Below are 16915 nucleotides of genomic sequence, written 5' to 3'. Positions count from 1 at the left end.
GTGTTGATGTCATCAAGGAATCACCAAAAAGAAAAGATGTATGTAGATTATGTTTGCTGAATTATTATAGTCCGAAATCCATAAGGAAAGGAGACTGGATTTGTTGTCAAGGGTGCCAAATGTGTTATCATGAAATCTGTGTAGGTGTAAAAGGTAAAAAACAGTTTATTTGTGGCAAATGTCAGTGATTCTATATGTACTATGTAGGGATCCGAATTGTACCCACTGAGGTACATTATGGATCATTTTTTGTTAAATGTAATTTATTTTTCAGTGCTTAACTTAAGTGTAATAATTTTGTTTAAACACTTGTATCATATCAGAAAATGTCCAAAGATTATATAAACATAAAATCATAATGCACGGACATGCATTTTGGTTGGAACAATAAAATCTGTCTTTAGTGATCCATAATGTACCACCTTACCCTATATTTTTTTTTTCATATGTTTTTCTTTCATATGTAATTCAATGCTCAAGCCATATTGACTGAATAATAATTAATCGTATTTTGATATATGTTATTATTCTATAATCTATTGCTATATCTGATCTTCATCTCAGCCAGCCTACACAACATGAAGAGCGTAAGCGAATCTCAATCACAGCTACGGGAATAAGTTTCGCTTAGCATTAAGAAAATAAAGCAAGTATACTGTACACCGGTGTTTCAGGAGGATATCTCAATACATTCAGAGGTCAGAGGATTGATAGTTCACAATAATAAATTAAAATACGAATTGTTTCTTTCAGGCACCGGTTTCAAGGTATGAAATTTATTACAATAATTGTTTAGAACATTTAAAATTTGGGTTGTAGTGACTTGTAGCCGAACAATATTCTATTAATGAAATAAACTAATCATACAAACAAAATAAAACCCTTAGTCGTTTTGTTGTACTAGAGACAATGTCTTTAGGAGCAGTGGAGGAAGAGAATCAAGATCAGAATTCAGATCTTATCTTCAACTTACAATACTGCAAGTCGTCCGATATGCGACAAACTACTAAGGTAGAGAGATAAGGGAGCAGACTGTTGACCTAGATCCTCAACCACTACTGATTTTAAAGACTCTGTAGGCTTGCATTTGTCCACTTTAAGTCGGTCTTAGTATAGCTTTTTGTGTAGAAATGTCTGTTTTTTAACATTAAAAATTATTTTCAATTTTGAAACGGTACAAAATTTAAAATTTACATTTAATTTTTGCAAATTATCAGACGTTTCTCTTCCAAGAACATTGACATAATCATTTGAACGCCCTGTACAATAGTGTAAATTAGAAATATGACTAATTAAACAAGTAAACCTATATTAAAGTAGTAATGTAATTTTACAATTCAATTCAATTCAATTCAATTTATTTGGCCATTAGACATACAGTTTTAGGCTTCGTCAGAATACATTGAAAAACATATATGAACTTATTGAATTTGTTATATAAACAACATAGAAAGCGAGGGAAAATCATGATGCTGTCATACTGTTCAAGGTTACTTTGATGAAAAAGTTCTGTGCGATCATAACTTTCCTTTCAGTTTCGTGAGTTAGTTATTTGCTCTATATCTGTATGCAAACTTCGTAGCTCTACATGTGTTATGCAAAGGAGAGCAACGGAAATCCTCGGATCGATATAAAATGAAGGCTCACCTTCTGAGATGAGCCGCTCCCGAATCTCCCAAGCGAAGATAGTGGGGTTCTCCCTCTTATACTGCTCTATTTTGGACACGACGGCAGGGGTCGCCACCTTGGGTTTGCTTCCGCCGATGAGTCCTGGAGGGCGAAGAGTTCCTGTAAGATAAAGACAGTGCATAAGTAATCATAGCCGACCACATCAATACAAAATTATCCCAACAACATCACTAAATTACGGTATAAGAAGATGTAAGCGCAGTCCACGAGCTGAGTAAACATCACAACTAAGTAATGCTTATGAACAGATTTTCGTCTTTAATGAACTCTGGATTTTCAAGAATGCAGTTCAGACACAAGGTTATTTTAAAAAATATATAAGTATTTATTTCGTCTCTTCTCTTGTTGCTAGAAATTTGCATGTCGAAATTTTCTTCATCCTCTACAAACACGTTAGCAAATATACGGCGATTGATTGTAGTTTCCAACTTCACTGTTAGTAGATCATTATTTCTTTGACCAGCTCCATGATATAAAAAAATAAATAAATCTACATAGGGATTTTAAGTAGAACGAGTACTTAACATTGGACGATGGTTTGTAATCAGATATTGATGGCTAAGAAGTGATATCTCGTACATGTAAATTTCTAGATGAATAAGACTTCTGTTTCAAAAATTAATTTTTCTCAAAATAGACTAACGTTTTTTTATGTACTTCTGCTTTGCAAGACTTTCCAGTCCACACCTGTGGAATAACGGTCAGCGCGTCTGGCCGGGGCAATCCCGGTCGGGGCAAATTACCAGGTTGAGGTTTTTTCCTGGGTTTTCCCTCAACCCAATACGAGCAAATGCTAAATAACCTAGATGTTGATACAGCGTCGTAAAATAACCCAATAAAAAAGACCTTCTACCCGAAGACAAAATATTAGTTAACTGTCCAATTATGTGAATATAATAATAATAATAATAATAATAATAATAATAATAATAATAATAATAATATAGTTAATCTAAATAATAATGTACTTTCCTGTCCCGCGCCAAGGCGTTATGGTCTAAGGCATTCTGCCTAGGTCTCGTGTTACGGAATGCGCGCTGGTTCGAGTCCTCATGGGGGTGGGAAGAAATTTTCTCATGAAATTTCGGCCAGTGTATGGGACCAGCAGTAGGCAGCTACGATAGGTAGCGAAATCCTGTTACGCAAACCAGCTAACCATACGATACCTTCATTCTGGTTGGATGACCGTCCACCTCTGCTTCGGCATGTAGTCAGCTGGTCGGTCTTGGCCCTTCGTAGGCTGTAGCGCCACGGATTATTATTATTATTATTATTATTATTATTATTAATGCACTTTTCTAAATAAGCATTTTTGTAGGTACGAGGTATAATTTCTTAACCATCGAAATGTGTCACTATCATAAAACACTAAGAAATTAAAGAAAAAAAAAGACACTAGTGTGAGATTTTATGAAACAAATAATGGCAGTCTCTACTCTATTACATGGACAAAGTTGTAAATGAAATTCAAAGCACATATATGCATTTTCTGAGAACAACTAAAGTTTGTAGAGGAACGGATAACATTACAAATTAAGATATATGAGAAGAGTAAAATATCTTCTAATAATTACAAAATTAGAACATTATATTAGTCAATTTAAAACGCCTTTTGACATTTTCTGACAGCCAAATATTAATTTACAGCCACTGATAAATGTATCACACTGTAAGATACCACTCCCCTCTATGTCATTAACTTATCATAATAACTAGATACATAATATAGAAATGATGGCTAATAATTTTAAGACTACTAAACATCATATACTGGTGCCTTTACTGTAACTATTGATAGGGATTGCATTTTATAGTAATAGGGATACGCGCGAACAATTACTTTCATTGTTACATTTACCCTCTGTGTACCTAAAATGCAATATTTAAGCAAAACAAACTGGAAAAATAACACGAAATTTGGATCATTGTGTGTGTGATTATGTCAATAACCACGAAATATAACCTCTCTACTTCAAAAACTACGAAATGCGCACCAATATGTTTATCCAAAATTGTTAAAAACATGTTTGTGACTTTTGTTTCAGTTAATTTTTCAATCGCTTGATAACGTCAATATTTTTGTATTTTCTCTCTATTGATATTGCGTACTCTAGTTTTACTATCTCTATAGTTATCCCATTTGATATAAAAATATGACATTTTTCAGTGTCTACTTCCAAAAGAGACAGAGTCACGTTTAAAAATAAATAGTACCGTCATTTCCCATAACTATGGTCCTGGCCCTGGAACACAACTATGGTGCATTCAAATTTTGTACTCCATAACGTAGTATCACAGTCTACTATATACAGTCACGAAGCTTGAGTTGTGAGGGTGCTAGAAACAATAGACTGTGCCGGTACTATTTCCCATTGTCTGTAATGAGGCGATATTAGCGATCCTAGTGGTGAGCATATTTACTACGTATTGGGCTTCATGACTGTATAAACTAGACTGTTGTAGTATCACGTTTATCTATATTTTTGCTGTACTCGTACTGTAGTTTCAAGTCAAGTCACTGCAGCTATCTACAAACGTCTATGTTACTTCTACAATGTTCTTTAAATAGTTGTATCGTGGACCATAGTTGTGTTTCAGGACCATAGTTGTGGGAAATGACGGTATCATGCGTGTATCCAATAGGATTAAGTACATTTTAATCTCCTCCTTAACTCCTCTGAGTTATCTGTGTACAGTAGTGGCAAAAAAAAAACCGGACCGACCCTTGTAGCTGATACAAAAGAATCCTGTGCTGTGTATTGTGTCAAACTGTGGTAATTTCAATGTGGATAGTGAAGCCAGAGGTATGTACTGCTATTTAATGTAAAAATACGCAGTTATCTTTGGCGAATAGAGGTAGAACTGTAATATTGATGCCAGGTGAAAATAAAACTCTCAAAGCTTTTCGTCTGTAAGTTTGAGGCACTGAAGGAAACAAAAGACGGCAAGAATCGAACAAATGCAATAAATTTAATTGTTACAATAAAATCAATTCTACAAGATGGATGTGTTTTGTGACTAGCAAAATTTGAATCTGTGACTCTGAAATCAGCTACAAGAGTCGGTCAGGTTTTTTTTGCCACTACTGTAGCCTACATATATTTTTTATCATAATTTACTACAATTTGAAAAAAGAAATGTGATTTTCATTACAACGTCCTTACAAATTTGTCCTTAAGATCTGATCTGTATATCTTAAAATGTAACCTATTTCACAAATGAAATAAAACTTTGAAGCACCTTACCCTTGAGGGAATGTTAACAGTAATTTAGCCTTGGCAGACATAAAAGAGAAACATATACATTGTAGAATGGCGATGAAATATTTGCTCGGGTTTGTGGGACGTGAGAAAAGCTTGTACTGACGTGCATCGCTTTGGGTGAATTTGAGGGCAGGTACGTCAACACGGAACTCTATCTTTGGCGTGACAGCGCTGATTCATAAGCAATTACCGCATTCAAGCGAACTCCCATCTGGGATAGTAAAATACAGCGAAATATAAGAAATTCATAGAAAAACATAACAGAGTAAGCTGTTGAAACGGTGCACATTCCCTTCATCAATGTATTGAGGCTACAAGACGGTCCCGTTCTTCCGAGGACATTCTTCATACTGATCGTTGTATCTCTCACAGAACTTTATCCCCTGTATCTAGATTTATCTCAGTATTCCCGAACAGGTCCCTTTCAATAATAGTCTGGTCTCTTGATTAGCATCCCCTACACTCATAGTACTATCAGATTCCATAACAATTGAAGACCTCCCCGGAATAAGGATATAACTAACAAAACTATAGAAATAAAAGAAAAGAATTTCATAATTGGGGCATATTTCCTTAGATGTAGGCCTACGTATATTTACTAGCAAACCATTTGCCTAATCAAGGATAGAAGTTTATTCAGGTATTAAATACAATATTTTTTCTTATAAATGAACGCTTCAAAATTACTTTTGTGCGAGATCGTGCGTATTTGCTTGCTTTCCGCACAAAACCAATCCGCGGAAAGTCTAAAATTCCACATTTAGTATTCCCAACCTAACACACATAACAATTTCCCTCTTCTTACCGCTTAAGTGACATATTGATTTTACTGCTGTAGGCTTTTAACATATTATTTTTAGAGACGTTCAATATAGTAATAATTATAAATTGGAAACTTACCACTGCAATTTCACCTAAATTGCACTGTTAATTATTGTTTTTAAATATTTGCAAAAATTAAGTAAACTCTACAACTCCACTAAAGTTACTGCATTCGTGATGCAAGTGACATTAAGGAAGCCGTGAAAAAATCAACAAGATTCCAGACTCATCATAGACTGGGGGAAAAAAAAGACAGAAGTATATCACGACCTGCTGGAGTATAGTAAACACAGAAAACATTTTAAAGCAACAATGTTGAAGATAGATATTTTTGTTTTGCAAATTTGCTGTCATTGAACAGAAACCAAGAAGGAGATTTCATTGCAACTAATTAGAAATTCCTCTTTCAGGTATGTAATAAACGATCTTCGCACAAAACAATGTACGATACACGAGCGGTATGTTTTCTTTCAATTCTCGGAAATTAAAAAAGCTCAACTACGTTTCGCTTTATCAAACTTTTTCTCGAACATGAAAACTTCAACATACCGCTCTTGTAACGCATATTACTATTCCCACCAAAGTCTCACACTTCAATAATTTGATGTTACATCTTTTTTCAGGAAAGGTCTTCTAATACGTTTTATTACAACTAACTTGAATTTTGCAAACATACCACCTCACCATAACCCATGAGTCAGCTCTAATTTAGCTCATGCAATGCAATGCATTCTGGGGCGTTAGTTTCCATGGTGACCCGGCTGTGATTTGCTGGAAGTAACAGAGTTGTATGTGATTGTATTTAGTTTGTGGACATAATTGTTTTTGAAAAACACCAAGTTTTACGTTGTGTTCCACGCGGGATATACACTTTATTTATCGGTGTTACTGAAGTGTGCAGATGATCCTTCTAATCGGAAAGCAGAGTTATATTCAACTTTTTTTATTCCGTGAACAAAGTCTCTTTTGAAAATTTGCTCCTCAATTGTTTAATGAGTCGCAATTAAAATTGGATGCGACTGACCCTGTTTGCGCTCCAGAGGTACCTAATTGAGTCACCGGTGCACATTATCCGAGACCATTAATATCTCATTCGGTTCTCTGCATGCAGAATAATTATTTCCCTGGCATTGTGTACTTATCTGCACTCGGTTTAAGTACATCTCCGTAGCTAGGATCGTTAGAATAGCCGTAGTTACACTGCGTGCAGCGTAATTGTTATTGCGTTGTCATTGTAAACTCGCTCGTTTACGGTAGAGTAGTAAGGCTTGCTTTGCGGGGTTATGCAGACGTGACTATTGTCACTGCCTTTTAAAGATTAGGCATGTGCAAGTTTTCCTTCCCTTATCTTGTAGCCATGTTTAGATATTATCCTGAATTCCTGTTCCCAGAGTGTTTTGAAACACGTTAACAATTTGCCCCCCAAGTACTTCAACGTAAGCTTGTCTAATTTTGTTTTTAAATATACTTTAAGTAAATTTACGTTATGAAACTGTATATAGACCTAATGTTTAATGTATACCTTATTTTATTTTGGTACAAATATTTATTTCCATAATAACAAAATGTATTTATTTATTTATTGTCCACATCTGTGGAGTAACGGTTAGCGCCTCTGGACGCGAAACCAGGTGGCGTGGGTTCGATTCCCGGTCGGGGCAAGTTACCTGGTTGAGGTTTTTTTTCCAAGGTTTTCCCTCAACCTAATATGAGCAAACGCTGGGTAACTTTCGGTGCTGGACCCCGGATCCATTTTACCAGCATTATCACCTTCATCTCATTCTGACGCTAAATAACCTAAGATGTTGATAAAGCGTCGTAAATTAGCCTACTTAAAATGAAATTAATTACTTATTTAGAAATATATTTTTTATTAATCGTTATCTTCAACATTAAATTTTACAAACATTTTGATTTATGCTTATGTAAACAAGAAAAATAATGACAATTAATTTTTAAACAAAACCACATAATTAATTAAACGAAGTAAAAAAATAAAATAAAATAAAATAAAACGCTAAGAGCAAATTAATGGACAAGAGAACACTAACATTAGACATAATAAATATACCTATATAAATGAAAACTTCAATAAATAGAAAGAAATAGAAATTCATGACAATTTATTTTCTCTGATTCCAAGAATTCTTTCAGCTCTTCCTCATAGTTACTTCTCCAATAAATTTATTCAAGAAATTCAAGAAACCTGTAACCAAATTATTAATAAAGAATCATAAACAAATGTTTAAATGATTACCATCTTATGGGCTTTATCTCGATAGCAAACATTCCTGAAAGCCCATATCACATATAACAAATTGATCAACCTAATTGGTTTCGAAGGCAACAACTTCCATCAATTTTACTATACTGTCATCTAGCGACTGCAGAAGAAATCACGTTATAACTCCCATTTGAATTGCATGAACCACTATACTTCTATCTAGCGGTAGTTACTAATCGACAGTGGCGATCCTGTGTTTGTTCTCTTCCACATGTTACCGTTTTTAACATGGGAATGGCCAATCTCTTACATGTGATCAGGGCTGAAAGGAACATGATCGAGCGTTGTGTGTTAAAATGTTAAAGGTCATTATGTTTTCCTTCTTCTGAAAAAAACTGTAAGTATTCTTAGGGCTTGTGGCCCAAGAGAACATTCTAAGCCCTTATTCAATGAATTTGGAATTCTGCTTTCCCCTCCCCCCTTCATTGTATGGTTTTGCTAATATAATGTTCGTATATGAAAATTTACATGAATATGAGCCACCGACGAGGCTCAGTCGGTTAAGGCGCTTGCCTGCCGATCTGAAGTTGCGTGTTCGATCCCCGCTTGGACTGATTACCTGGTTGGGTTTTTTTCGAGGTTTTCCCCAATCATAAGGTGAATGCTAGTTAATCTATGGCGAATCCCCGGCCTCGTCTCGCCAAATACCATCTCGCTATCACCAATCTTATCGACGCTAAATAACTTCGTAGTCGATACAGCGTCGTTAAAAAACAACTAAAAATTACATGAATATGTTTCTGAGGGCGCTTTCGCATAAGACACGACCGTAACGTAACTGTTCCAAAATTCAGATTAGCCAAGATTTGTAATAGCCATCCTGTTGTAAGTATGAAACATTTTTATATAATAATTCTAAACAATATTAATAATTAAAATACATATTCCTTAGCAAAAACTTTTATACAGTACAGGAATATATTGAATGTAAATTTCATTAAGTTGTATATAAATAGTTTTGATTTTGACTAAGCGCATTGTAATTATGTACTATTTAATGATTTCTTGAATAAACTATAAACTAAACTAAAAGTTTATCGAGAAATGAAACTGCCGACGAGGAAGCTAAAGAAGCTGCTTACTTCGTTATCAACAGAAGAGTCAGGAATCCTCAGACCGTCTAATAATAATTACTAAAAGTATCAAGAAAAAATGGGAGTTAGTTTGGTTAAATTCATCTAATATTAAATTAAAATAAACAATGAAAAGTTACGTAATTAGGTATCACCTAATTTCCGATTAGAAAAGATCAAATCATTAGGCCTATGCATAATTTAAGAATTTTTCATTCAACATTTACTCATTCATGTCGTCTCTTCAAAGCAGCATAACAATAATTCAAAATATGTAACAATTTTCTTTGCATAAAACACCTAATTGTCGACTTCTCAAAATATCATCAATCTTATTTAAACGGTTAATTGTGCTTTTACTACACTATATCAATATAATTTATATTACTTTAATAAAGCTGTTTATTGTTAGACATACTGTAATTTAACCGATCTATTATTTCCTTACAATTATATAGTGGGTCCCTGTCACCACGACATGGCGAGTCTTCAGGTTGCGGATAGAGGAGACGGCCTCCGGATATAAAGGGTAGCTGCGAATATATTGAATAAGCAGTCGCGGACAGCCGATAAGGGGTGTTCCTCCAGTTTGGGTGTTGGACGAAAGGCTAACAACCCACTACCCTAAAAAAAACAGCTTATTACGAAACCCCAACATAAGATGATTATAGAGTGTTAGTTGGGAAGCTGGAGGGAAAAAGACCTTTGGGATGCCGAGACGTAGACGGAAGGATAATATTAAAATGAATTTTAGAGAGGTGGGGTCTACACCTGTGGAGTAACGGTCAGCGCGTCTGGCCGCGAAACCAGGTGGCCCGGGTTCGAATCCCGGTCGGGGCAAGTTACCTGGTTGAGGTTTTTTCCGGGGTTTTCTCTCAACCCAATACGAGCAAATGCTGGGTAACTTTCGGTGCTGGACCCCGGACTCATTTCACCGGCATTATCACCTTCATTTCATTCAGACGCTAAATAACTTGCATGTTGACACAGCGTCGTAAAATAACCCAATAAAATAGAGAGGTGGGTTAAGATGGTAGGGACTGGATTAAAGCTACACTTGAGTTTAGTACGGGCAGGGCAGTTGCTGTACATAAAATATTAGTTTTGAGCAGTCAAGTTTCATTAATTCAGATTGTAAACAACCTTTTGTAGTTCCGAGGGTATAAATATTTATTGCTTCGTTTGTCTTTCAAATTTTATTATCTGATAGAAAATGTCGACCATATTTTATTATTATTTACATTACTACATTTCTTGCTGTTTTGTTAATGCATGGAGGCCTTTAACGGTAATTCACAATAAGAGACGGGTCATTTGCGGATAAAAGTTCTAACAGTCTCGCGCCATTACACAAAAATATACTAGACGAAGTAACCTTGTATGTAAAACAGTTAGTTTGTCCATTTCCACAAGGAAATAGTGATGCATATGTAGATGATTTTTAAGATTGTTAATGAGGTCAAAATTGTCGTTAATTTACTCAACTTGAACGGTTGAACTTGGAGAAAATAATATTTGCGTATCTGTTTACCCACCATAAACCATAAAACTATTGGTATAGCCTACTACGTATGAAAAGTTATTACCAGTAATAAATAAATTCCTTTTACGTAGCAGTCGTATAGAATACATTAGATACGTTCAATTGATTTTGTCATCGGTAGTGAACAAACACACAGCGCAAATAACCAAATGAATGCAGGAATCCCTTCGATAAATAATCATGAAGGAGTACACCGTTAGCCAAGCGGTGTAGCTATACACTTTCATGTCATAGGGCAGACTCGGCTAATTTCGTGAAACTAAGGTTTTGGTGCAAAAATAAGGTTTAAATTAAAAAAGAAAAAAGAGAAGTGTTTTTAATGTACGTACATTATTCGATTTTAGGAAGTTGCATGTCAGCATTTTACCTCAAATTTAAACAATAGTTACAAACAAGAAATATAAACAAAAAATGTAGCACTCTAGAAGGGTTAGTATAATTTCGTGACAGCACAAGGGTATTTTCGTGATAGTCCACATTTCTTAGTCAGTTCATACCTACAACTCAATTAAAGTTCTTTCGGTATTATGAAAGGCTTTGACATGTTTCAACACACTAAATCCATCTTTCACCATACTTGTCCTCGAAATTTCATGAGGAAGACCGCAACAAATCTTTAGGCTTATCGTTCGGCTTATCTTTATGCACAGATCTTCTCTGTTTGGCTCCTGAAGATGATGCTGTTTCGTAGTCTACCTCTTTTAACTAACATGAGAGACTAGAAATGTCATTCTCCTTGACTGCTGCTTTGGTCCCTTCTTGGTCCTCGCCGAACTTGCCAAGAAAAAGACGAGGTTTTTCTGCGGTAGTTTTTTCTTTGTTTTTGGACACAATTAATTGCCTCTTTCATATCACTTATATTGTATTTCTATCCACATTTGACCCCGCAATTATCTGTCGTCTATAATATGCACGACATGCACAATATATGAGAGATGCTGTGAATATACACACGAATATTTTATGTTTCATGCATTACATTTCTTCCATTAGAGAGTGTTGTTATAGCATAGAACAAATTGATAGAGAATAAAGTGGCCCAATGTAATGAGAAAAACGCTAAGAAAATAACCTTCCAAGATAAGAATCTGTTACATAATCAGTGCATTGATAAGCGTATATTATTCACCAAGAAATATACAATGTCAGTGCTTACCATTGGAAACAAATCTGACCACAAAACGCAGAAAAAAAAAACTATTCTTTTCACAAAGGAAATCGGATGATGTATTCACTCACAAATTGAAAGTTACAGATCTCACAACTATTCAAGTAATTTCCAAAAAGTCTGTCACGTCATGCAAGAGCGCTGTATCCAAATTTTATTTTATTGTACAGCTTCTGCCATTTGTACTGTAAAATCAAAATTATATATTTGTCTCTGCTATAATTTTGTGGTAAATAAAAAAAATAAATATATCACGAAATTATCCATATCTCGAAATTAGCCGATTTTGCCTATTCATAACTACTGAGGATAAATATATGATAAATATATGCAAATGCCTATTTGTATCAGAACTGTTTGTATGTCTTAAGGGAACGTAATAACAATTACATGTTTCTGTTTAATTAAGATGTTTGGTGCGTAAGAGAATTAAGTAAATAATACCTGGGAGTATTTGTTCGAGAATACACAAATTTACATTTGTTGAGAAATTAACCATTGATCCTAGTAGTCGGCCTGGGTAGCGCAGTCGGTAGAGTACTGGCCTTCTGTGCCCGAGATTGTGGGTTCGATCCCGGCCCAGGTCGATGCTTAAATGCGACAGGCTTATGTCAGTAGATTTAATGTCATGTAAAAGAAATCCTGAGGGACAAAATTCCGACACACCGGCTACGCTGATATAACCTCGGCAGTTGCGAGCGTCGTTAAATAAAACATAATTTAATAATTGTAACCCTTGTAACAGGGTAAACTAATTTTTTGTTGTCCGAAAATAAATTCACCTCTTGAGAATATACCAATCAATCCTTGCTGCAAAAATAATTAAGTGATACTTTTTGAAAGTAATTAATTCATTCTCATTTGAGAAAGGAGAAAATTCGACCTTGCTGGAGAATGCCGATTTATAACACATGAAGAATTAAATTAATTAATTTTTTTTAGAGAATTAACCAACTCATTCTTATTAAAGTATATACGAATTAATATATATTTTTTTGGGAGAATTCAACAGCTATCTTCATTGGAGAATAAATTAAATTCATTCTTGTGTCGAATGGACTAAGTATTTCTTGTTGGAGAAGATATTAGACCTAAGTAATATTTGTTAGGAAATTTTAATTTAAACCTTGCTCCAGAATGAACTAACAAAATTAACTATTTAATGCTTCTTATAGTATTGAACAATTTATTATTGTCCACGATCTTACGTAAAGTTTCCCCTTGCATTCGCCGTTGAATAGTCCAAAGATTTGAAACTATTTTTTAAAATAGTTAACCAACTGTGAATATATTTTAAAACGTGATCAAGACACATCCAAATGGGAAAATATGACATTTCATTGTTAAAACAGAAATGTTTATACGCCTTTAGATGTATTAGAACTATTACATAACACCCACGATACAGTTGGTTACAATATTATTGGAAATTTTCCCAAATCATAGTCTTTATATATGGTTCATGAATAAAACTGCTTTTCTTTTCAAGTTCTCTGTTCATATTAAGGCATTGTATACCCTTGTGTATAGTTAGAAAAATAAAGAATGTAATTTTCATGAGAATAACAGCCATAAGAGTTAAAAACCTGAAGCTGTTTTCTGAAGTGTTTTCTCTTACACAAAACAAAATAACATAAGCAACGCTAAACAATTGTGTCTCTTCTTTCATGCCTCAGTGCATAAGTATCGACGGTACGGGAGAAGAAGAAGAAGGATTTCTTGAAAAATAATAATATATATCTCTTTTGTGCAAGAAATCTGAGTGGGAAACATGTAATTTCTGTTTGCATGGATAAATACCGACAGAGTTTCAATTGCACACACGTGATTGTAACGTCATTATCATTTACAAGAATTATGTTCTCACTGTATTATTATGAAAAAGACCAGCTCCGTTAATTATGAATGTAACTTGGTTCAGACATGAAACAAAAGACAGTCCAAGTCGCATGATGTGAGAGGCCATGAGCACTCGTGTGTGTTAAAAAAAAAAGAAAGAAAAGAAAAAGAACAGTCAGGTGCGTGACTCGCATCATGTAAGGGTTTCAATAACAGATCCCTCTTCGGTGAAATGTACCATTAAGGTGGCCGGGCTTCGAACACCGATTAAAAATAGTTCCGGGTAGCGTCTATTAAGGAAAATATTGATTTATTCGTGGCTGAAATGCTTTTGCCTTTTAGCAAATAGACCTCCCATAAAGAAGAGATCAACTATTAACATCAGAAAGGTCAGAAGTCACGTGAGCTCAACCGTGGGCCAAATTGTTGCCGAAACTTTTATGCAACTCGTCCGCCATCCATATTTAGTACAAATGTATAATTATTTCCTGCGTTTACTTAATTCAGTTTATTCCTCCTTTTTAAGTCACAATTAAAAATATGTGCTGTGCTATGTATGTATGTTATGTATGTATGTATGTATGTATGTATGTATGTATGTATGTATGTATGTATGTATGTAATGTATGTACGTACCTTTTTTGAGCAGCATGTTCCATTACAAATGAGAAGTAATACTACATGCCTAGGTTTACCTTCAAGTAAAATGTAATCCACTTACATTATATATTATTATTATTATGTTGTTCTAGATTAAATATGGATTAGTGTAATTCATCTACTATGTATGTATGTATGTATGTATGTATGTATGTATGTATGTATGTACGTACCTTTTTTGAGCAGCATGTTCCATTACAAATGAGAAGTAATACTACATGCCTAGGTTTACCTTCAAGTAAAATGTAATCCACTTACATTATATATTATTATTATTATTATTATTATTATTATGTTGTTCTAGATTAAATATGGATTAGTGTAATTCATCTACTATGTATGTATGTATGTATGTATGTATGTATGTATGTATGTATGTATGTATGTATGTACGTACGTATTTTTTTGAGCAGCATGTTCCATTACAAATGAGAAGTAATACTACATGCCTAGGTTTACCTTCAAGTAAAATGTAATCCACTTACATTATATATTATTATTATTATGTTGTTCTAGATTAAATATGGATTAGTGTAATTCATCTACTGTGTATGTATGTATGTGTGTACCTTTTTGAGCAGCATGCTCCAATACGAATGAGAAGTAATACTAAATGCCTAGGTTTACCTTAAAGTACATAATCCATTTACATTATATATGATTATTATGCTGTTCTAGATTAAATATGGATTAGTGTAATTCATCTACTATGTATGTATGTATGTATGTATGTATGTATGTATGTATGTATGTATGTATGTATGTATGTATGTATGTATGTATGTGCCTTTTTGAGCAGCATGCTCCAATACGAATGAGAAGTAATACTAAATGCCTAGGTTTACCTTAAAGTACATAATCCATTTACATTATATATTATTATGTTGCTGTTCTAGATTAAATATGGATTAGTGTAGTTCATCTACTATGTATGTATGTATGTATGTAATGTATGTATGTGTGTATGTGTGTATGTATGCATGTATGTGTATATGTATGTATGTATGTATGTATGTATGTATGTATGTATGTATGTATGTATGTATGGGTGTTTATGTGTGTCTGTATGTAATGTAAGTACTGTACATAGGCCTACGTACATACATTACATACATACACACATAAACACACAAACACAAATACACATTCATACTTGGGTAATTCGGAAATTACTCGTAACACTTTCATTAAGATTAAAAATATTATTTATTCACATTTGACATATAAAATTCTGTTTCTTAAAAGTAACCTCCTATACCACGCACTCCTGACATCTGTGGAAGGCGACAGATGCCATTCACTGCGCCACTTTGCTCTAACAAGCAAACATTCTGATGGGGGCAGATAAAGTAATTTTTTTTTCTTCCATCATGTTAATAATGTCAAAAGAAGTCCTTATACAAATTTTGGCTACTCGACCGCAATTACGAGGACTGTCCAGAAAGTTATTTTCCCTGGGGCCGTTTATAGAAAAAAAGGACAATTGAATGGAAATATTTATTGAAACAGATACAGCAATTGTTGCGCTATTTGTCAACATATCCCCCATTGGAATTGAGCCATTTGTCATACCATGGGATCAATTTTTGTGTCGTAGGAGTCAGCCGCCTCAGATCGGAACCAGCGTTTGACTGCGTCTGCACCTCTCTCTGTCGATCCCATGATATGAGAAATGTCTCAATTCCGATGGAAAATATGTTGAAAATAGCTCAACAATTGCTGTGTCTCTTTCAATAAATTTGTCCAATGAAATTGTGTTTTTTTCTGTTAACGGCCCCTGGCGAACTTATTTTTCTACGGCCTTCATAATTGCGGTCGAGTGGCCAAAATTTGTATAAGCACTTCTTTTGACATTATGAACATGGTGAAAGAAAAAAAATTAACTTTTTTTATCTGCCCCCATCAGAACGTTTGCTTGTAAGCTTTTGACTGCTCTACAGTTGTTACAATGACTTGCCAATTTGTAAAGTGTACCCTTCTCATTGGCTGTTTCATCTTTGGGCAATCACTTCTAACTGGTCAATCTGTGACGTCGGAGCACGTTTTTCTTCCCGGAGCAGAGCCGATATAACACGTGAGGGAAGATAATGTTGTGTCTCCGCTGTTTGAACATCTCCATCCCTTCCACTGCCTCCCCGTTACTTTGCCCTTATACCTATGCTTACCCTCTCAAGGAGCTCGAGTAGCATATGACGTCACAGAGCCAGTAGTTGTAAATACCTTGTTTAGGGTAAAGGTCGTATTCGCAGGGACGCATATTAGGAGAATATGTTGGATGCTCTAGAATTTCCCAGTTCCACTATTAAGTAAATTAACAACTAGGGCAGACACGTGACAACGAGCACTATCGTGAAACACAATGGCATGCGTATTGGAAAGATTCCGGCGTTTCCGGCGGATTGCTGATCGTAAATGATGTTGCAAAAAGTGACTGTAATATGCAGCAACCACCAGAATTCGAATTAGAATAGAAAGAGTGATTAATACAACTTCATAATCTTAAACAATAAATATAATTTCGAGAGAATCCTGATCTTGTCTAGATTTGTTTAGCATTAGGGCGTAGCAGATGTC

General features: G+C 34.6%; 1 protein-coding gene across 3 annotated transcripts in view; it reads right to left on the bottom strand.

Moving 5' to 3' along the window:
- LOC138706455 (paired box protein Pax-6-like) overlaps positions 1 to 16915 on the bottom strand; it is a 677134-nt gene that overhangs the window by 125564 nt on the left and 534655 nt on the right. For all 3 annotated transcript variants that reach the window (XM_069835774.1, XM_069835773.1, XM_069835775.1), the window contains one exon: positions 1648 to 1788. In XM_069835774.1, coding sequence (XP_069691875.1) covers positions 1648 to 1788 — 141 coding nt within the window. The remainder of the gene's footprint in view (positions 1 to 1647; positions 1789 to 16915) is intronic.

The sequence above is a fragment of the Periplaneta americana genome, chromosome 9, assembly GCF_040183065.1.
Source record: "Periplaneta americana isolate PAMFEO1 chromosome 9, P.americana_PAMFEO1_priV1, whole genome shotgun sequence".
Taxonomy (NCBI): Eukaryota; Metazoa; Arthropoda; class Insecta; order Blattodea; family Blattidae; genus Periplaneta; species Periplaneta americana.
This window is presented reverse-complemented; position numbering and strand designations above follow the sequence as displayed.